At 48.8% G+C, this 21,409-nt stretch overlaps 4 protein-coding genes across 4 annotated transcripts; 1 reads left to right on the top strand and 3 right to left on the bottom strand.

Moving 5' to 3' along the window:
- Nucleotides 1-3,111: 3,111 nt before the first annotated feature.
- Nucleotides 3,112-3,468, top strand: QBC33DRAFT_603698 (uncharacterized protein; the record flags this gene model as incomplete). Its single annotated transcript, XM_060432203.1, has 1 exon — nt 3,112-3,468. One exon carries the CDS (start codon nt 3,112-3,114, stop codon nt 3,466-3,468), a length of 357 nt encoding a protein of 118 aa, XP_060278099.1.
- A 4,071-nt stretch (nt 3,469-7,539) lies between these two features.
- Nucleotides 7,540-9,833, bottom strand: QBC33DRAFT_520056 (uncharacterized protein; the record flags this gene model as incomplete). Its single annotated transcript, XM_060426335.1, has 9 exons — nt 7,540-7,563; nt 7,639-7,682; nt 7,902-8,040; nt 8,074-8,125; nt 8,325-8,518; nt 8,734-8,814; nt 8,991-9,139; nt 9,581-9,692; nt 9,780-9,833. 9 exons carry the CDS (start codon nt 9,831-9,833, stop codon nt 7,540-7,542), a joined length of 849 nt encoding a protein of 282 aa, XP_060278098.1.
- A 4,732-nt stretch (nt 9,834-14,565) lies between these two features.
- QBC33DRAFT_520055 (uncharacterized protein) lies at nt 14,566-15,208 on the bottom strand (the record flags this gene model as incomplete). Its single annotated transcript, XM_060426334.1, has 2 exons — nt 14,566-14,649; nt 14,699-15,208. 2 exons carry the CDS (start codon nt 15,206-15,208, stop codon nt 14,566-14,568), a joined length of 594 nt encoding a protein of 197 aa, XP_060278097.1.
- A 5,653-nt stretch (nt 15,209-20,861) lies between these two features.
- QBC33DRAFT_564333 (uncharacterized protein) lies at nt 20,862-21,182 on the bottom strand (the record flags this gene model as incomplete). The annotated part of the gene is made up of 1 exon (XM_060430367.1): nt 20,862-21,182. The coding sequence occupies one exon, from the start codon at nt 21,180-21,182 to the stop codon at nt 20,862-20,864; it is 321 nt and encodes a 106-aa protein (XP_060278096.1).
- Nucleotides 21,183-21,409: the final 227 nt, after the last annotated feature.

Genomic DNA, 21,409 nt, shown 5'->3' with positions numbered 1-21,409 from the left:
GATGATTTAGTAAAGAGAAAGCAAAGGTAGTTGCTTAAGAAGATAAAGCTTAGACATTAAAGTAATTAGCTAGAAATGATAGATAAAGCTAAGACAAGATTTTCAGCTTATATACTAAGTATTTTAAATATAATTAGATTAAATTAAGAAAATTCTACTAAGTAATATAGTAAAATTAAACACTAAGTTTCTTTAGAAAAATTGTAATCACTTTATACTTTATAATTTTAAAAAGCAAAGCATTGATTATTCTTTAACTTTTAAGCTTTAATAATATTTAACAGTTTCTTCAATTATAGTATAGCTTTGCTATATTCATTTAATTTATTTAATTTGCATTAGATAAAGTTTAAGTAATACTTAGTAAAGATATGTAATTTAGCAATACTTACTACTAGTTTAATTTTGAAAAGTTTTAAAAAATCCTAATGCTAATATTGTACTATATGCAAGCTTAAACTAAAACTTTAAATTTAATGCAAGTTACTAATAAGTTATAATATAAATTTTAATACTTAACTATACAAAACAAACTCTTTAGTTAAAGTATAATATGTAAAAATTCTCTCTTTATATTTAATACTATTAGATACTATTTTAATTAATTCTTCAAATTATGCTAATTATTAATATTGTCTATTTTCTTTTTTTTTAAAAAAGATAGATACAAAGTTTAACCTAGATATCTAAAATATGCAATGTTTTCAAAAAGATAACTTAGAAAAACGTAACAAGCAATAGCAATAGTATTTAAAATAGCTAAAGTTTAATCTATAGTAAATATATCTATTAGCAAACTAAAAAGGGATAAAAACGCAAGGTAGATAAGTTTTGACAAGATATGCAAAAGTTAGCATTAGTAAGTTATTGTATTTATTATTTAATTTGCGTTAGACAAGGTCTAAGCAGTACCTGCTGCTAGTTTAATCTTAATAACCTTAAAAAAAATCTTAATGCTAATGTCTACCATAGTATACGCAAGCTTAAACTTAACCTTAAACTTAATGCAAGTTGCTAATAAGTCACGCTGTAAACCTAGTAAATCATACTGTAAACCCTAATGCCTAGCTATACAAAATAAAGTCTTTAGTTAATACACAGCATGCAGAAATTATATCTTTGCATCTAATATCACTACTACTATCTTAGTTAATCCTATTAAACACTATCTTAGTCAATTTTTGCAATTATGCCAATTGTCAACGTTACCTATCCTCTGTCTCTAAAAAAGCCAAACTAGAACTAGGACTTTAATCTTAAGTTGCATAGCAAGGCTGCACTTTACTTCAAAGAAAGTCCTAATACTACTAGCATCTAGAAGTTAGAAGGCAACAACTATATTGCCTTGCTTATCAAAAGGTATAACAAGATTGCCAATAAAACAAAGGATATTAAAAACATTAGCAAGCATATACAATATCTTTAAAAGAATAACTTAGAATTTAACAATAGGCAATAGCTAAAGCATTTGAAAAAGACAAAGTTTAACCTATAATAAGCATACTTGTTAGCAAACTAAGAGAGTATAAAAAGGCAAAGTGGATAAGTTTTGGCAAGACATGCAAGAGTTAGCATCATCAAAGTTATTGGCATAATTAGCGCTTTTGTTTAAGATGCTTCTTTACTTAGCATTATACTAAAATAAACATCAATTACTTAATAAATCTTAGTAAAGATTTTTTTAAGCTATACCTAAAACTATTATCTAATGTTTATTATTTAATATTCATTATCTAATTTTATTAGTTAGAGTCTATAATCTAAAGTATAATATCTAAAGTATGAAATTTAAAGTTTATTATTTAAAGTTTGTTATCTAAAGTTTATTGTTTAAAGTTTATTATTCAAATTTTGCTGTCTAAACCTTAATGTCTAAACTTTATTTGTTAAAGTTTGTTATGTAAAGCTTTTTTTATCTATAGTTTATCTTCCTATCTTACAATCAACTAGTCTATCTCGCCAAAGCGGCACATTTACAAAATATTCATAGCGTAGCTTTACTCTCAAGTCACAACAGTAGCGGCAAGATTTTACGCAACATTTACATAGTTTAGGCAAAGGTCTAATTCTTCCTTAATCTATTTTTTAGTCACCTTTTTATAACTAGGTGTGGCGTAACAAATTCCAGACTTTTAAGCTAAAGTGTAGCACTCTTTGTACTGCTAGTTTTAGCACCACCGTGAATATCTGCAGTTGGCATACTTATTAGTACTGGCAGAATTGTCAGTACTAGCAGAATTGTCGGTGCTGAGAGCTTTGTCAGTGCTAGCAATGTCAATACAGACATTCTGGATTTGTCAAGGGCTTTAACTAAGTTTCGTCCTTATCATCATAGGCGCACAACCACACCCTTCTGCGCCTACTCGCGAAGGGCGACGCTAGCGTCCGCCATGCTTCGTGCGCTAAAGGTCAGTCATGGTAAGCCTATAGAAAGTCAGCAACCGTTGGGCAAACCTAACCCTAAGAAAGGACGTTATGATATCAAGCAACCAGCTTATCAGGCAGTTCGGTTTTGCGTTAGAATCGTTGACGTTGGGATGACACTCTTCTGCTAGTATTTACTATACGTTGATGATAACAGTACTGCCAGTACCGCCGATACTGCCGGTACTGTTGGTACTGTTGATAATGACAGTTTATGTCGGTACTGACGGTACTGACGGTATTGCCGATACTGGCGATACTGGCGATACTGCTGGAGTCTTCTCTTCCTTCCACGGAATTCGAAGAACAGCAGTTAAAGCAGATCGGTTTGCCTCTTTGAGAGGGGCTTTATCGTGGCTAAGATTACGATGATTTCCCACAATGTGCCCACACGTTTGCGTGCAGGCAACCTCCCCGACAAAACAACTCCAGTAAATTGCCCTGGCAACAAAAGGGTCGTCGCAGGCCTACAGCTACTTGGACACCCAGCGGATGTCCTTGGTGCGAAGGATGACGCCGTGGTTGGTGACGGAACCTGGCAGTCTCAGGGAGTCGGAGCTGAAGACCTGATGCTTTCTATTGTTGTTGCTTTATGGCTTTTCAAGGCAAGTGATATGATCCAGTCCTTGATGCGTAAGTGTATATCAGTGAGCAAGTACTGGCTGCACCATCTGCAATGATATCATCATGGTTTGTATGATTTGCACATCTAGCGCGACTGGCACGGCACCGCCGTCGAACAAAAATAGCAGCGTCGGAGCCAGCGGTATGGCCGGCGGCGCTGGCGTACTGTTGCCGGCGTCCATGTTGCGCGGGGAGAAGAAGCGGGCGCGCGGCCGCAAAGGCACTGTCTACAACGAGGAGTACATCGTCAACAATGTACGGCGGCTGGTTGAGTGCGTCGGAGTCGCCGGGGACGAGGTCGCGCGGCTCGTCTTCGGCCTGGCAGGAGATGAATGGCCGAGAGGGCGAGGGCTGTCGAGGACCTGCTACAGAGAGGAATCCGCGCAACAACTGTCAATCCGTTGTGGAGATAGACAATGAGAGCACGATTGAACTTCCCCGCGCCAACCAACCACACCATGTTAGCCTTGAGATTCACGTTCCTATACCTCCATTTGTTCCGTACAACTTGTCTAGCATTCCAACCATGGATATCTCAAGCCTTCTCAACATGTTCTTGCGCTTTTTCCGCCTTAGGCAAGCGCCTTGGAGGATAGCCGTGGCGACCTTGCGTGCTGGCGACCTGGTTACCTGGGACGACATTGGGCTGGGCGGCAGCGGGCGTCTGTCTTGTCAACGATGCTTTGGCAGTTCCACGAGTACAAGCGCGGCACATTTTGACATGGCGGCATGGCATTGCAGCTACCTGGATGCGGCTGTCTGACGCGAGGGTGGCGAGCTCTGAGGCTCCGGCCTTACTCATGGCGACGCGCATGGCTCTTTATGGTGTGGTTGGCGGAGAAGGTAACCAGCCTTGGAAACCTGTTGGCCCTCAGCGGACGCTCATCATCGAAAATCCACGGCCACGGCGGCACCGTACCTCTTGAAGCTTTTACCGTGGTAAATACAACACCTTGCCTTACCAGCTGGACTATCACGACGCTGGGTTCATGGCACCAAGGCACCAGAACGCTTGAAATGCCGGAAGCAGAGGATCAAAAGGAGACTATGTTGGAGAATAAACTTAGCATTGCGTGTAACTAGGTATTATCAATGGTATTTTCTGGCAGAGTCTCCAAGTTGGCGCTAGAGACTTGAAAGCAGTGCTGGGAGCTCTGGGTGTCGATGTTGACGAAGAAACTGCCTATGAGAAACCAGCTTGAGCTGTTGGCCTTAAGAGAGGACGCTGTTAGCCAAGTCACTTATGGTGGCTAAGAATAGCTGCACCTTCTCCTTAATGTCTAAGCCTAACTTCTACAAAGGCAGGGGCAGGTTTGGTGGGAAGGCGCTGGGAGGTGGGCAACTTGAGAGGAGAGAGGAAAGTGCTAAAGAGAAAGACATGTCAAGCTGCTATGCTAGCAGTTGCACTTTGCCCCTATCGGCGACAACTTGCAGCAGATAATTGCTAGATAAGATTTGACATGTCTAAGCGCTTTGACTAGGCTTGACATGTCAAATCTCTTTGATTAGGCTTGACATGTCAAAGCTCTTTAGCTAGGCTTGACATGTCAAATCTCTTTAGTATGAATTGACATGTCAAAGATCTATAGCATGACTTAGCATGTCAGAGATCTTTAATGACTTAGCTTGTCAAAGATCTTTTAGTTTGGCATGTCAAATCGCTTCAAGACTTTCAACTCCAGGGGGTTGAGATGAATTATACTGGTGATCCTGGTGATAAGGTGCTCACCCTTGATGTGTCGAGCTATTTCCTTTCCAGTATCCTAGAAATGTTAGTTGGAAGACTATCTTTTCAAGTACGTTGCATGAGTGCAGCAAAGGCCTCGTCGTTACCGTTGTGGACAATGCGCTTAATAGGGTTGTCCTTTATCAAGTGCCACTTGCCCTCGACAAGCGCCTTACAACGTCATTAGCCCACAGTATGCAGCTACCTCCATATGCCCATTCAGGATTCCTTCGCCGCAGCACGCCACGTCGTGCATGACAGACATACAGCACCTGCCATAGCCTGCCTGTTTCCGTGACTTCAGTCGACTCGCTCTCATAAACGTCCTAGGCCGCCAGCTCAGCCCGGAACGCCGAGGAGACGGCTACGAGGCGAGCTGCCACCGCCGTACAATGCCGAGATGGCAGGCAAGTCCGTCTAGCGCGTAACTTGTCTTTACCTCGCATGGCGGGACCGGGGCACGACTCGCCAAGCAATGCACACCTCCACAGAGGGTCTAGACGTCTGTTTGTCGATTAAAAAGTTACATGAGCTTGGTTATATACGATTGTTAGTCCTTGATCTAGATCACGCGTCTGGATCACAGCAGCGTGTCAGTGGCGTGCGACGAGATCAGCGATGTGGCTAGGCTGAAAGTTTGACAAGATTGCGAATACACAGGCGAGGGGATATAGCAACCGCTGGGAGCTGGCTTGCCAAGCCCTTCCGGTCGGTCGCCACCCGCGCCAGAGACCGACATAGGTGGCTCCAACCGCGAACGCCGAGTTCGACCTAGGTCTCGACATTGCAGGTAGGACCTCCAGCCTTGTCTCCTCCCTCAGCTTTATCCTTCCCGTCACTCTCATTGTCTTCCCCTGTTGCGGGGTGTCGTGGTTTGTCAAGGCAAGGGCCTTGGCTACCGGTAGCACGGGCTTGATGCCGACAAGGAGGCTGACGGGGCAAAGCTGTTGGAAAATGGGAGGACATTCCAGTGGTGGTTGGTGTAGGATGTCATCGACCTTGGCCGCCGCCTTGGCCGCCGCCTTGGCTGGGTCCGATAGTATGCCGGAGAGGGCCTAGGAGCAGCCGGTTTCAACCACAGGGTTTATCTCCAGCCACAAGCGCCAGGAAGTTTCGTCTGTATCGTCATCTAGACAAACCATGCGGGTAAGGCTGAGGGAGGGTACTAGGTCTTGTCGGCCGTGCTGCCTAGGAACAACTTGGTCTTGAGCTTGCTGTGTTGCCTATATGGATGACGGCAACGAGCTGTTAGTTCTTAAAACGCCCTCGCCATGGAGCTGGTTGGCGAGGCAGAGATCCTTGCCAACTACCTAGTACGACTGGGGTCACATGGAATTGCACTTTGGTCCTGATGCAGCAAGTAAACCTCAGAAGTCGGTTACGCCTCAGCTATCAAAATATCCGTCTCTATCTTCCCTCCTGTGGACCACAAAACACGACAAAGTCTTGCTATTCAAGCCGTTCCTAATTGTCCTCCCCTTTGACCAAGCATCTCGCCATCGCCAGCACTAGCACTGGCTTCGGCGATTACAACGGGGACGATGAAGCTAAGACCACAACAACGGCCACGGTAAGGTTTTGTACGCAGCGACAACAAGAGCCAGACAAATATAAAATAAATGACAATACCAGAGCGACAGATACAGCGGCAATCGAAACCAGCATCATGATTTTAGCCCTAGCCAGCAAGCAGGCTCGGCTTCATTAGCAAGGCAATATGTAGATTCCAATCTTCAGTTCCCAGCAGCTTAACCCAGCTCCATCTGCCGTCTCCAACATTTCCCAGTTTGTCTTTCCCCTATTGTGACAAACTTCCCGCAAGCCCCAACACCAATCTCAAGCCAATGCCCACATCAATGCCCACGCCGTCTTAAATCTAGAACCAACAAGGCCATGCTGCGTCCATCCCCAACTTTGGCGATGCACAGGCAATTTCCAGGGTCTCGCAGACGCCCACTGCGGCGTGATAGCCGGTTTCATTGCCCGCGGGGTGGGCAGACACAAGTGAGGGTGTGAAACGGCGTGTCGGTGTCAAAAGCCACCAGGCCGGCGAGGATGAGGGCTACACACGCGTTGGCGATGTTGGGACCGGGGGAACCGACGCGGTTACCGCGGCGTGAACGTCTAGGACGTCGAAACCGGTGTTGGTAACCTTGTGCGTAAGTCTCCAATACGCCATTTCCAAGCAGCGTCTAGGGTGCATATCGGAAGCGCAATCCCTTAGCTAGACAATGTACTTGCCAAGGACTGCTTCCTCGTAGCTATATGACAGAAGCAGACCGACTGGCTAGTGCACCGGCAGTCCTTGCAGGCGAGCCCCTTACCGTCGACGTGACCTTCCCAGCGCTGAAGCTGTTCAACCTGCTGCAGAATAGCATGCATGTCTATGAAGGTGAACTTTGGCGCAACTTGACATGCACTTTGACTTGGGATTCCAGCGCGGCCCTCTGAATTAGCCCTCTGGCAAGGAGGTGGACTTTGACGAGGCAGCAGGGGTGTTATGCTACCGCTAGAGTATTTAGATGGCAACAAAATCACTGCGATCCTAGTGGGGCCGCTCTCCCTTGGTCCATTCTACCAGTAGAGGGTAGTCACAACACTAGCTTTGCATAAAAAAACGACACTCTCCCTTGCCTGCCAGCTTCCCTAATCTAACCGGCGGCGGCGATCTCTTCGATATTCTCGATACTCTCAACACTCTGTGGGATGAGGCAGATGTAATTGTTTGAGTTTCTCAAGTTTAATGGGTCACCGGTTTTTGCTATCTATTCCCTTGACTTCTGCTGTCCCTGTTAGACCATATCCAATCTGTCTAATCACCCCGACATGAACGTCAGCCCCACCTTAGATGAAACTGCGCTTACATTTGTCTCGCGCAGCTTCGCGTCCTTGCAATGAGAAAGGTTTGCTGGTATGCTAGAAGAAAGAGGGTCCGAATAATAATGCTAAAGGCTATGATTAACAATATTGGCAGCGAGATATTTCTATGCAAATGGTCGACCTTGGAACCCATATCGCCGCCTTTTCGTATGCATTATTCTTGTCCGTACCAACGGAGTGGGGTACCATGTCAAACTCCTGCAAAAGAAGGAGCAGGCGAAACACGAGCCTTTGATCCATGGCCAACCTTTTTTCGTCCAGCGGCGATGGGGTGGGTGGTGTTGGATGGGAGGAGGGGTCGAGGGTTGCGTGCCGGGCTTTGAGGGCTGCTCCGACACGCCTGCTGGGTCAAAGGGGGCCAGACCGGCGCCCGGCGCCGCCGATGCCTGCGGGGCGTAGTAGTGTTGCAATATCTCTACCTTCTCCAGGTCGGCATGATCATAGGTTATAACAAGAACTGAATCTCCTAACCTAAAACCAAGCCACAGGGTAAATTTAAGCCTGCTTTAAAGCAGAAGAAGGTTTGAGACCGTCCCTTTTACATGGAGTGAGGACGACTCTACTACCTTGAAGACTTGACGACGATTATGAAGGTCTTGTCTTCACAGGTCTTGCGACAATCTTAGACACTGCGTATAGTTAACGGTTATCCCTATAATCAAGTTGGTACTGGGTGTCGAGAACGCGGAGAAGATTCTGGGCGTCCTGGCGTTGAGCGGCGCGTTCGTCGGCCCCGTCGATCTCCGGCTGTCCATGGGCTTCTCCGGCACCCACGGCGAGGAAGACGAGCACATCGCCGCGCTGGTGAAGATAGCTGCTGCCGGCGGGCGTATGGGGTTTCCGGTTGACATAATTATTCGTGGGCTGCCATGACGGTCAATGAAAATCCGTATACCCGAAGGCTACTCCTCGTCTGCTCCAGTCATGTCATGGCAAGTCTCAACGGCAGTCCCTAGTATCTCGCGTATATACAATTGGGCTCACTGTCTATTTCTACGTCCTTGGGCAATTTCTTCCGCTGGCATCTTGCGAGCCATGGCAGAACGAACCGACCAGTGGGCCTACATGATCCCATTTACTTTGTAGTGGATGTCCGGCTTAACGTAGGCAGCCGCGGCATCCACGACCCAACCGTCGCGAGTCTCATCCTCGCGAATAAGCTGCTGTCAACCAGTCAGCATGTCAAAGTCCATCCTGCCCAAGACCAGGTTAACTCTTCATATTCTAGAGGCCCCTATAGGCCAGAGCTTATCCACTCCAACGCACCACAGACAAACGCAGGCTACATCTAAGGCTAGAGCGTCAGGAAATGCAGCTCCCCCTCTAAGGCGTTCACCAAGAGCGCATTTGAAGATGGGTATGACTTGAGTATCGGCACATTGGAGAGGGTCTTATCGCTGTCGAGGGCGTTCCTCTTCCTCTGATGGGCTTGCCGGCAGGTTGAGGCGCCGTCGCGGAGTTCTCGATTCTCGACTGTTGTCTTGCCTGCAAGATCATGCAGGTCATCAACTTTGCCTGCGAGACAATTCACTCTAGCTGGCCATTCTCTCATTGCAAACCACGTATCTAACCCTTTGCGAAGGATGAAGTTATACTCAAGTAAGACAATATCGAGCAAGATTGGCCGCAGTTCCTCGTCGCCTCCTTCTTCCTGTGCGAATGCCTTTGCTGGCTCCTCCTCAAGGGTCGTCGTTGAAATTGCCCACCAGCTTGCCAAAGCCGATGTTTATCAGGGGCAGGGTAACATAAGCTCCAATGTGGATGTTTCCATATAGGAGGAAAAGGCTACTGCTTAACAGCTGTTATAAAGTGAAAAGAGGCAGGAGAAAGTAACCTTATTGGTGTCTGAGGTAGAACAGAACCTAGCTAAGGAGCTGTTTGAAAACGACAGCTTCGCATCGCTCCCCAAGCCTAAACCCAACATACGGACCAATAGCCCGGGAAAGACAGCAAGATCTTCGGTAATTAGGAGCAGAGAATACCAACGTCGCCTGGCGCAGGGCCTCCCGCCGCCGTGAGTTGCATAAGCAGACAATGTCTATGCATTGCGCAGTCGCATTGGCAATACGCAAGTCAACCTTGCAATTATACGCCTAGGTGGAAACAGGGTAAACACCAGAATCACTTGCAAGGCAGCTGTCGCCAAAGAAGCTGGCAAGGAGCTCAGCCTTGAAGACATCGAGGTCTCTCCCCCAAATGCTTACGAGGTCCCAATAGAGATCTTATGTAATTAGATAATGGGGGCGTGCTGCTGGCTGGAGTAACGCAGCGTGCGGGTTTTACCCCTGCCTCTCTCTTGGCTTCCTCACGCCACGAATGCCTCGTCAAGGTGAACTTGCGTTCTCCAAAGTCTTATACTGGATCTTGGCAACCAGGGACAAAAAAGATAGAGGTTAGAGCGAGATACCAGCAACAAAAGCATGGGGTTATGGAGCGAGTCTTATATGGTGTGAGTTGGAGAAGCGGATAGATGTTGGGAGGCAGACAGCGTACAAGGACGAGAAGGAGGCCCTAAAGGCCTAGGGGCCCCTATGCCTGGTATTTAAGAAGAGGAGGGCTTAGAGTCTCTTGACGGCGTTATATTGATGATTCTCGATAATCTTGACAACCTTGGTTTTGCCCTTTTTGTCTAGGCTGTTGACGTTAGCGCTAGAAGTGACGAGGGTTGCAATGGAAGCCACATTACCCTAGGCAGATGCAATTCATCTTCCCTGTGCTTCCAACCTCCATGACCCTTTAATCCTTACAATGCCAGGCGTCCGAAGCCCTGTAGATCAACTGGATTGAGTCTTGCGGGAACACTGGCATCTGGGAGTATATGTTCGGGATTGGGAAGGACAAGCTTGTCAGGCAGAAGTAGATGGCTGTTTGCGACTTCCACGACCTGCGCGTCTCAGACACTAGGCTAAGCGTCTTGTGCTTCTTATTGACCGTCATGGTAAACCTGGTTAGCCTATTGCAGCTGTGGCTAGGCAGCTAGCCTGTGTCTAGGACAAAGAACCGAAGCGCACGCAGGCAACTGAGAGCAGGCGTGACGGTGCGCATGCAGCGCCAAGCCCCCGATCTCGCATGACAGGCCTGCGGCATCCATGACAAGAATTCCAACATGCGCAAAATACTGCGAGAGTTTGTCCCAAAGCCAACCAGGTTGAAATCGGTGGCAGAATATAGTCTAATGCATCTTGACCAAAGCTTGCCAAGTTCCACTTCGCCGAGCAGGGAAGCCCACAACAACGTTTGGATGCCTCAGTGGCTCTTTGGTCAACGTCTACTCTAGGGGCCAGATGCATAGCCAGGCTGCTATCGACCCCACGATGGTTGCGATTCGCCTTCTCTACGCCTTTACCTGGGTCATAGGGGAGGCAAAGGCAGACTGAGAATGTCGAGATTGGGTTAGAGTTCCATTTTTGGAACCTCATCGTAAATTAGTGGCCCTTTCTTGACAGAAGCACCTTTAAAACTATCGAGCGAATCGAGAGATGGGGAAGTTGACGTTGCTTCGGTTGCCGTTTCCTAGGATGCTGTCATGTCAATCACCTCACAGGCCTCTGATTCCATTGATGAATTTCATGGCGGATCTAGCGTAGGAAGGTTTGTCCTAAGGCTAGATCTCCCCAAGACAAGCGATTGCCCTTCCCTATCAAGGTAGAAAAAAAAACGTCACTTTCAATAATGCTCTCTTACGATAGATACTGGGGTCATAAATCAAGAGTAACTCCCATAAGGCAAGCGATACTCACAACCGCGCCCCACATCCCGCCGCCTATCGCCTAGGACCATCCCATGCTCCTCCATGTTCCCCTAACGACTACAACCAAGCTGGACCAGCTGACAAGCTAGTAAAAGTATAAGCAGTGCTTATTCAACGACACCGTGCCGAGCCTCTTTATCTGGGCGCGGGTTGGCGACGAGGTAAAGCTGACGCTGACAAACCCTGACGAGTTAGGCAAGTTGCATAACATTCACAGCTGCGCCTTGACAGGTCCCGGCGGCGGTGCGGTGGTGACGACGGCGGAGGAGGAGAATGAGACCAAGACAGCTTGGTTCTAGCTTCTGTGCCTAGGCTTATACGTGTATCACTGCGCCGCAGACAGCGACAGCGTGTAGGGAAGCACGTAGACGCCAAGAAAGTACTGTTGTCAGGTGCTTCATCAGCCATTAATCACATCACTGAAATTCAATCAGTCTAACCCTTTAATTGCCTACCATTTGCATGAATATGGATAACTAAGAGAGTCGACATAAGTAAGGCAATGGAAATATAAAGGAAAAGAACCAAGCTATATGCTAGACTTGACATGTCAGAGTACGACTTGACATGTCAGATTTCTAGTGTGACTTGACATGTCAGATATCTAGTATGGCTTGACATGTCAGATATCTAGTATAGCTTGACATGTCAAACAACTACTGCAAATAAATATCGCCAACTTCTCCATCCTGCAATACACCCATTGCTACAGCACAACTAAGACGCTTGTTCAGATGCTTGTCCATAAGCTGGGGGAGCTTGTGGGGCGGGAGGACGTGCTGGTCAACACCGTTGGCTTGGGACTGACGCTCCTCCGACAAAAGCGACATCTTGGAGCAAGAATGCGAATTTCATCTGCTTCACAGCTACCTGGCAGATTCACTGCTTCTGCTGTAAAGCGCCACCAACAGTCTCAAGCAGAGCAGCTGTCAGTAACCTCTCAACCCCAAGACATGCCTAACAGTGTCGCGCCCGCTGACCATTTCGATCCTCACGACAACGACGCTGCGGACGGTTCTTTCTCGTTGTCGCAATAATTAATGCCTAATCGCGAAGGCAGTACACGATAGCGCTCCACCAGCTCCTTGCGCAACCTGTTGCCGTCTCGGCACCCCAATCTAACTTGTCGTTGCATATGGCAACCGGCAACCGTCCCTTCGAGAAGCTCAGCGCCGGGCGGATCGGCGGGCCGGGCAAAGGCGGGGAGGTGCCAGATGCGTGGCTGTCTGGGAAAGCACTGGCGGATGCGAAGGACAGCAAACGAAGTTTGATCGCGGCAGGTTTCTGCATGCTGCATAGTTCATGATATCCTGCGTGGAGTAGGCTGCGACTTGTCGTCCTTATCCTTATCCGCATTAGCACTGTCCTTTTCCACTACTTTAGTCAACGTCTCCCCCTCTCCTATCCTCTGACCCTTGCTGTAAACATTATCCCGCACGCTCTGCAGCTAGACTTGCTTTGCTTTCGCGGCGGCCTCCTCTGCGATGGCGGATTGGTATGGTCACCTTGGCGGGGGGCTCTGGCAGCTTCTTTTCTTGTCCTCGTCATTCTCGGCGGGGACCTTGGCGGCTTTGGCGAAATCGATACCCTTGCCACGAGTCCGGCAGCCGACGACGTTGTCGAGGTAAATCCCTTGATTACAGCTAGATAATCCTCGATCATCCTCCGGTCTACGTGGAAACCTTCTCACCTCTAAAGGCTGTGTTAGGCTGTGTTTTATGGTCCAGTGGAAGGAATATCAAGCTAATCGCCAACAGTCGAAGAGTAACAGGGAGTTGTATTATGCGCTCACCATCAAGGTCGCTGAAACTGCTACCCATACCTGTGGTGCCGTCGCTTCCGTCCCTCCAGCAACCTAGGAGAGCATATCGCGGCGTTAAAGTTGTGACCTTGAAGCTTTACACACCGAGTGATGACGAGTTGCTCATGTAAGTCACTAACCAACCCAAGCTCCTCATCTAGTCGCTTTGCCTATGTCTTTTTTACAATAGCCTTGCCAGAGCCATATTGCGCCTCTTTAGAGTTGTGACCTCGTCAAAGTTGATACACTGGTAGAGCGAGAACTAGAGGGCTGATGGTATATCATTCGAGTGTGCCCATTGTGACTAACAACTTGAAAACCCTTTCTACCACCTTCAAGCCCAGCGCGGAATATGACAACTCGGTCCCATCGCAAACACCGTCGGTACTGTTGGCGGGAAAACCAGCTGCCTAATGGCTCCCTGTCCTCATGGCTTTCTCTGATTTGTCGTCTCACTTGACAAGACGTCGTCAAATCTTGACCGAGTGCGTAGCCGGGAATGGGTCAGCCAGTCTGGTGTGTCGGCACCGCTGGGAAAAAGGATCTCTCACCTTCTCGGACCGATCAGCAATCATATATCAAACTGTCCAGCTCTTATCCTCAATGAGACTCCGCAATGACGTAAGGAGAATACGGCAGGAGGTTGTAGCAGAAGGCCCTTCTTTAGGTGACATCTTTGGATGCCATAGTATAAGACATCCGCATACCAAGACTCTTCCAAGGAGGTAGTGTCTTGGCAAGCGAGCCCAGTGGCGGCCCGAAGAGGTCACGGTTGTAGTAGCGGCAGTAGCAGTATCAGTACCTCTGACGCCGGAGCCGGCAGTGGGAGTTGAGGAGCCGGATCTGGCTGCGGCACTAGTGGGCGGTCGTGTGTGGTTGAGGACAATGTAAAGGAGGTGGGCTTGCAGGTGCGGGCGGGCGAGTGTTGCTGTTGAGAGGCGTTTGGGATGAATGAATTGGCGCAAGGGGCTGTGTGAAAGTAGTCTCGCTATGTACAGCGGCGGGAAGTTGGGAAGTTCTAGGGGAGCTAAGTTATTGAAGTTTGCTTCTTGCCAGCATGTATAACATGTCACTGCATTAGAGAACAGGGAGGAGAACATGGGTACATATGCCATTATGGTTGAGATATCCTACTAACATCTCTCTCAATACCACGAAGCTCGTCTTTGCACCACAATCTAGGACTTCGCCCATTTTAGCATCACCATTCTCCCAGCTTCTTCATCCTCTCCTCTAACTCTAGCAAAGCAGCCCTCTCCCTCTCCTCCAACTCCTTTCTTTGTTTCCGTCTATGCCTTTCCCTTGCCCTTTTTTCCTCTTCTGCCACTTTCGCCTCCTTCATCACCTCCGCTCCTTGACCTAAGTAAGAAGAGCCAGGTTTTCCCGCAGAACCAAAACCATCACCACCATCTTGTCCCAAGGCTTTTGCAACTCCATCCTGCACTGACCTAGGAATCAGAATCCTCTTTAAATCACCCTCCATCCTCTCCACCTTCTCCGTCACCCGCTGCATATATCTCTCCCTCATCTCCGCCGCAGCAACCTCAGCAGCCGTCGGCCTCCTCCACACCCGCCGCACATACCCCCACACCACCGCCAACCCAGACGACACCCGCACCCCAAGCCCCAGCCCGGGAACCCCGCCCAGCCTCCTCGCCTCCGCCAGTTGGATAGTGGCACGCGACGACAGCAACGACAGCGATTTGAGCTGCGTCGATAGGCCGGCGGATTCAACACGGCACGCAGAGAGCGCGACTGCGAGGGACGGTTGGATGTTTTGGGAGAGGACTTGCCTGCCGGCTGCTGCTCCGGAATCGATGCGCTGGGCGAGGGTCTCCGCGTCGTGGCTGATCTGGGCGAGTCGGCGCTCTGTGGAGCGGATTGCTATGTTGACGTCGCGGCGGATGGCGGCAAGGCGGGCTTGGGCGGCGTGGTTGCGGTTGGGGAGGTGCGGGGCGAAGAGGATAAAGAGGACCAGGGTCGTTGAGAGGGTGGTTGCCATGGTGAGGAGGAGGAGGAGGCGGGGGGAGGTGCTTCCTGGGGTTGGGGGGGTGAATTGAGAGAGCGGTGCAATTGAGGTCTCCATTGGGATGGGGGCGGAAGGAATTAAATCTAGCCGAGGCTACGGCGCATTATTAGTAGAGAGCTCGGCGAGAAAATTGGCGCATGTTGTTTGTGTCGTGGATCACATACTTGCAAAGTTGAGCAAACGTTTATTCGCAGAGTAGAAATCAAGTCAACCGTGCGTTAGCTTGTTAACTCTGCCGCTGCACAAGTGGGACCATTCCTTGCTTGAGAAGGCATCCAACATATGAAGGAAACTTAGTAGAACCTGCGAAATGATTGAGAGGAGGTGAGGGAAGAGGGCATGCATGGTAGATAAACGGGAGTGGAAACACTGAGCAAGCGGAAATGTGGACCTCAGGCTTACACTTTAAGTGCCGGTGATTAGCCGTAGCCAAAGTCCTCACAGAGCCACCGCAGAAATCTGACGGTACTGCATTTGGCTAGATAATTATTACGGTATTGTGTCTCGATGCCACAGGACGGTACCAGTTTAAATTACCATATCACACAACCGTCTGGATCTTGTTTCTAGTCGTGACATTGTTTGAAGCTTTCTCTTCCCTTTCCCATTTTCATCGCGGTGCAGCCACAGCTACAGACAGCTACGCTTAATTTGGACACTCAACGCCACGGCAAACCAAGAGACTGACCAATATCCAATAACCTAGCAACCAAGGACTGTAGAGAGGGCCAATTTGGGACAGTTTTATTTCAGCCTGTCTGCTCTATCTGGGAATACCAAATTGCACCACTTTTGTGCTGGTCTTGACACTCGCAAAAGCCGCTTTCGTGGAGGACGCCTTGCGGCGCATAGGCGACCACAACCTCAGCGCAGTTGACTCAAAAAGGGGCAAAGCTCTATTTCCTAGCAACCAAGTACTGTAATAAGAGCCAATTTTAGACCAGTTTGTTCTAGACATACAAGGCTATCTAGAGATACCAAATTGGCTAACGTTAGTTTTGGTTTGAATCAAATACGGCGCCAGAGACTTGCTGCACACAGGCTACTAAAACCTCGGTGCATTTGACCCAAAAAAGGTGAAAGAGCGGCATTCCAAACAACTCTGTACCTCAATTGGAGCCAGTTTAGGCCAGTTTGTTCTAGACATTCAGCAGTATCTAGAAATACCAAATTAGTCGACTTTAGCCGCAGAGCAAGTCTTACCAAAGCGTCTTTCTGGCTTTGGGTCAAATGCGGCGCCAGCGTGGCCCAAAGCAGGTAAGGTCTACAACAGCAAGTACAAGCTGGTGGGTTTGCCGGGATACGGCCTGGGGGTTTACCTAGAACGGAAGCAGCAATTAGATTACTTCTAGCAGAAGGAGAAAGTGCTCCCACGTGCGTGCGTATCCCTAAGTGGGTTAGCGGTTGGCATGCCGGAGCAATCCGTCCTAGCGTAGGCTTCTTGGCAAGTGGTGTGAAAGAAATGTCTGGTGATTAGATAGCTGTAGATACCCTGTGGTGACTTATGTTGAAGTTAACGTAAATTAAAATATATCTAACTACCTTGGAAAACCATTTGCTAGCAAATTCCTTGTTTGGAAAACAGTTTGCTAGCAATCTCCTAGTACTGGAAAACTCTTTGCCAGCAAACTATAGTGTGCTAAATCTTACTTGACACTAACTACAGGCTTTTAAGCTAAGCCTGTCTCTTTGTTTGCGCAAAAATGGTTGACTAGATTGCGACTCTGTCATGTTGGTAGCTATTGGCTATGTTTGTCCCAGTAACACTAAGTTATGTTCTAACAAGTCTTCTAATTCTAGCGTTGTCTGATATGTCTAACTAGAGTTGTAACCTAGAGTCTGGAGAGTTTCACCTTGATATGCCGTTACTTACACACATAACCAAAAAGCTGGTGATTATGCCTTAGTGTTAAGCTTTTAGGGAATTACGCCTTCTAGCGCTTTACACTTTAAAACCTGTATTTAAAGGCAAAGTTGCCGACTAGGTAGATATGTGAATATAGGAACCAAGGTTTGTGCACATTGGAGGCCGACTTGCATATCATATCGGAACGAAACTCCTTGCGTCTAGGAAAGGCATGTCCCCACCCTTCAGCCGCCTATTCGCTTATAGGGTTTGACAGAACTATGGTTGGACATGGTTGCATTCTTCTGCATTTGGCTTTGTAATCCCTGCTTTTCTCTATTTCCTCTTTTTTGCCCTACTTTTGACCTCAGGTTTGGGTTGAGTGGTTCGGCGTGAGTGAGGGTATGATGGAAGGTGTCTGGGGATAGAAGGATTTGCTTCTGCCGCTAGCCCCGGGCTAGAACATAAGGTGGGTTAGAAGCAGCAACATCGGAAACCGCGTCTAGCCTAGCAAGACCGAAAACCGTGTCTAGCTTAGCAAAGACCCGTTGACATTGGTGACTTGCTCCACACCAGTCCATTCTCTCTTGGTAGGTCGGGCATTCCATTATGGAAGCTTCTTGTGTCTTTGATTGCAGAAGGAGGCTAATCAGGGGGGAGTAAAAGCCAAAGACGCTATACTGGGCTCTAGCGACGACGAAGGGTAATTATTGTGGCTTTTGTAGAGGCGCTTGACAAGACGCTAGATGTGTTTACTAACAAGCCTGAGACGTCTCTAACGAAATGTTGTCCTTGCCACCTGCAGATTCGCTATCTAGCAAGGCATTTTGGTGCTACAGTATGTTAACGTTTTATGGTCGACAACTCCATGAAGTGAATGCTTGTTACAAAAGTAACAAGGAGGACCGATCAAGAGTGTGTTACATCATGCCACTCACGCCTCCCATGCCGCCCATACCTATGCCGCTACCCAATCCCTTCTCCTTAAACAATAGCCACCTAGAGAAGACGACAACGCCGCCACTATGCATAGCCATAGAACAAGACTGGGCAAGGACTTTTATGGCAGTCGGGGTCTTTCTGGGTAAGCAGCACTCGTTTATGCACGATCTCAAGTGGTTTTTCTAGGACGACCTTCCTGCCACTAACTCTAGCCTCCAAGCATGAGGATCCTACGGGATTTGTTGACCTTAGATTGACATAGCTACCCTATACACCGTTGAGTATGATGTCGGTGTCTGTCATGGTAGTTGGGCTAGTTTTGTAGCATCCGGCAAGCGAGACTACCTCGTGCATCATCTTTAGTTTCAAGTCATGCTTGTCAAAATCCTCTACAGGCTATGGAGAGAGACCACGATGAATTGTCCATGCCACTGTCCTCTTACATACCTTGAACCTCATCTGACTGAACTGGCAAAAGGCGAAGATCCATTGGTTCACAATAACCGGGACTGAATCCTCGTCGAGTAGAAATGCGTTGATGACTTCTGATCCTGAGCAGGGTGTAACTTCTATCTCTACATCTGAATAGTGCGATTCTCATTTCTGAATTCTACGCAGCTGTACTGCCTTGCGGAGTTGGTAAGCCACTTTCTTGTCTTTGCCTGTGCTCTAAGAATTAAAGAAGTCGTCAACCCAGACCTGCCCCTTTGGCACGCCCTGTTGCCGGTATAGGTTGATGATGTGCAGCGCTGGGGCGACAGTGACGGGCGTGTAAAATGAGAGAGCGACGTCGAACTGGGTGCTCACCTTGCCTAAGCAACGGTGATCAGTTTCCCAACCCCTGTCTAATTCTAAGCTTGATAAGTAGGTACACTAGATGTCGGGGCTGTCGGCGAGAGTCCCTGAGGGACAAGCATAGAAAGACTGCTAGAAAACATGTTTGGCAGGAGTATGAGAAGTGGGGTTTTTTTCCCCCGAAAAGCTACGCGCCTGCGTCGCCATCACGCAGTCGCGCCTGCGTCGCCATCACGCAGTCGCGCCTGCGTCGCCATCACGCAGTCGCGCCTGCGTCGCCATCACGCAGTCGCTGCTGCTCTAGCGCAACCCAAACTACCGTAGACTGGGCCCAGATGGATTATGAGTTTGAATTGGTTATCATTATCGGAGAATGGCCGGGAATGCCACTACAGTGCTGGCCTTAACGCTAGAGCTGTGCCTGCGCCCTCCCACCCCTCCTTGACCTCAGCCTCCTGCTCTGGCGCAGAGGAACTCGCCTAGGACAGCCCAGATGAATCCCAAGCCTGCAGGCTTGCACTAGTGGACAAAGCAGTGCTTTGGCGCAGAGGAGAGCAGCCCGGCTTATATAGAGCCACAAGTACAAGCCTGCCTGTCCAGAGGCTAGGGACATTAAGGAGCAGCAAGTCAAGAGCCTGCCCAACTCCTACTGCATGATCCTGCTCATTGCGTTGTGCCAGTTCCTAACAGAGGTTGGCTCCTTGCCAAGCACTGGCACTCCCAGTTTACCTAAGCTGACCGTGCTTATGACCATAACCATGTCCGTGGTTGCTGCAAGAGGGTAACTTTCTTGCACAGACCAGAGCTGGGAAGAGGGTGAGCAAGACGGAGAGAGAAAGAGAGTATCAGCAAAGACTGTAGAAACTAGAGACTTCAAACTCCAAGATTCCAAGACCTGTGGTTGGGAGCGCGCTCTCGGCAGGTGCAGGCAAGATATTTATCACGCCATCTGGGATAGGTTGCTGGTTGGCTGAATGTGTAGGTGTGGAGTTCTAATTATAAATGGATGGTGTTTACTTTCCTCTGTGGGTGATAGAGGAGGGCTATGCGGCTAAGGGGTTTAGCATGCAGGTCAAGTAGTCACTGTTATGCACAGTCACATCACGGGCAAACTATGAGAGGCGAATAGGATGTGCCCATCCCAGACTACCTTCTGCTGTGTTTTTCCAGGTCATTTAGGTAAAGATGGCCTTATCCTTCACGTAGCGCTCCATGCCATCAGCGGCGAAGTTGATAAGCGCCTCCGCCTAGCGACACGGCCAGCGATTGTCGCGGTCGCGGTCGAAGCGTGCGGGCTTGATGTTTGAGTATTCATCTGTAAGACTCTGCAAGTCTTATATAGACAAGTTCTAGGGAGGGGCAAGCAAGTTCCAAAACCGAGAGGACGAGCTAGCATGGCCTGGGAAGCGGCATTTGCTGCCGATAATTACAATTGCAAAGGATAGCAACCGGGTAGTTGGAGATGGCAATTTACAGAGAGACACCAAATCAGGCGCGACTTTACAGATCATCAACAGTCAAGCCTCCTGTCTTCATGAGACGACCGTGCAGGCTAGGCCACTGACTGGATAGCAACATGTGGATTGCGGTGCAAGACGACGTCACCAAGTTCTGCCTCATGCACCCCAGTGGCACGTCTATCGTCAAGGCGAGGCGTGTCACGGCGGTCGATCAGTCAAATTTCGAGATGGAGCTCTCGAATCGAGGAGAGTGAGCGGGAGGTTGGTAAAGGATGAGGTTAGGGGACAAAAAAGGGGCCCCATTTTGTTTCTCGAGTACGAATCGAAAAACTCTGACAAAAAGAGAGGAGAAGAAGTTCACGCAACACCCATGACATGCGCATCAGCGCCCTCCTACCGCCGGGGTATACCTTCTCCTCCTCATTCAACGACAAAAAATATAATCCAATTTCGTTTGGTAGGGATTCCTGCGGTTTTCAAGCGCATCCTTAACCCCATCGCCGTCGCGACCAAGTTCCGGCGCCGGTCCCAGCCCTGACGAGTCTGTCTGCCACGCCACCAGGATGCACTTTTGCTAGTCAGGCTAGTCTAAGAGGTTAGGTCTGTTGGTGACGCCGAGTACAAAGACACCGCCAGCAGTGTCCTCTCTGCTAGACATGCCGTCTAGCCCCGCCAGCAACCAATACACGATTCTGTCCATGACTCCCCTAAGCGGTGGCAGCGAGCCGTAAACGTTGAGTCGATCTGGCCTGCCACATGTCTGGGTACTTTTGCTACTGTGGGCCGACACGCGGGACTTTAAGCGCCGCGTCGCCGACCCGGGCGACTGGGAGGCCTTGCTGAACGGGAGTGTCGTTGGCTTTGGCTGGACAAACGGCGTGATCCTCTTGTCCCAGCCGCGCATGTTGCAGAAGGTGTGGTCCTAGATCGCTCGACAACTTATGCGCACCGCTTTCACGTCGGCCGTATTGGCAATGGTGACATTTTTGCTCATCTGCAAGGCCATGGGGTCTTGCTATCACTGTTAGCCTCTCAACAGGCCATATCCTCCCTCTTCTCTTCTCTTATGTTTTGGGAGGATAGGAGACAGATATTAGCAGGCAGGGAGATAACCTAAGCTGACTAAAAAAG

This window comes from Phialemonium atrogriseum (genome assembly GCF_030411735.1).
Source record: "Phialemonium atrogriseum strain 8032-3 unplaced genomic scaffold QBC33scaffold_52, whole genome shotgun sequence".
NCBI classification, from domain to species: domain Eukaryota; kingdom Fungi; phylum Ascomycota; class Sordariomycetes; order Cephalothecales; family Cephalothecaceae; genus Phialemonium; species Phialemonium atrogriseum.
Note: the sequence above shows the minus strand (reverse complement) of the source record. Positions and strands in the feature narration are given on the sequence as shown.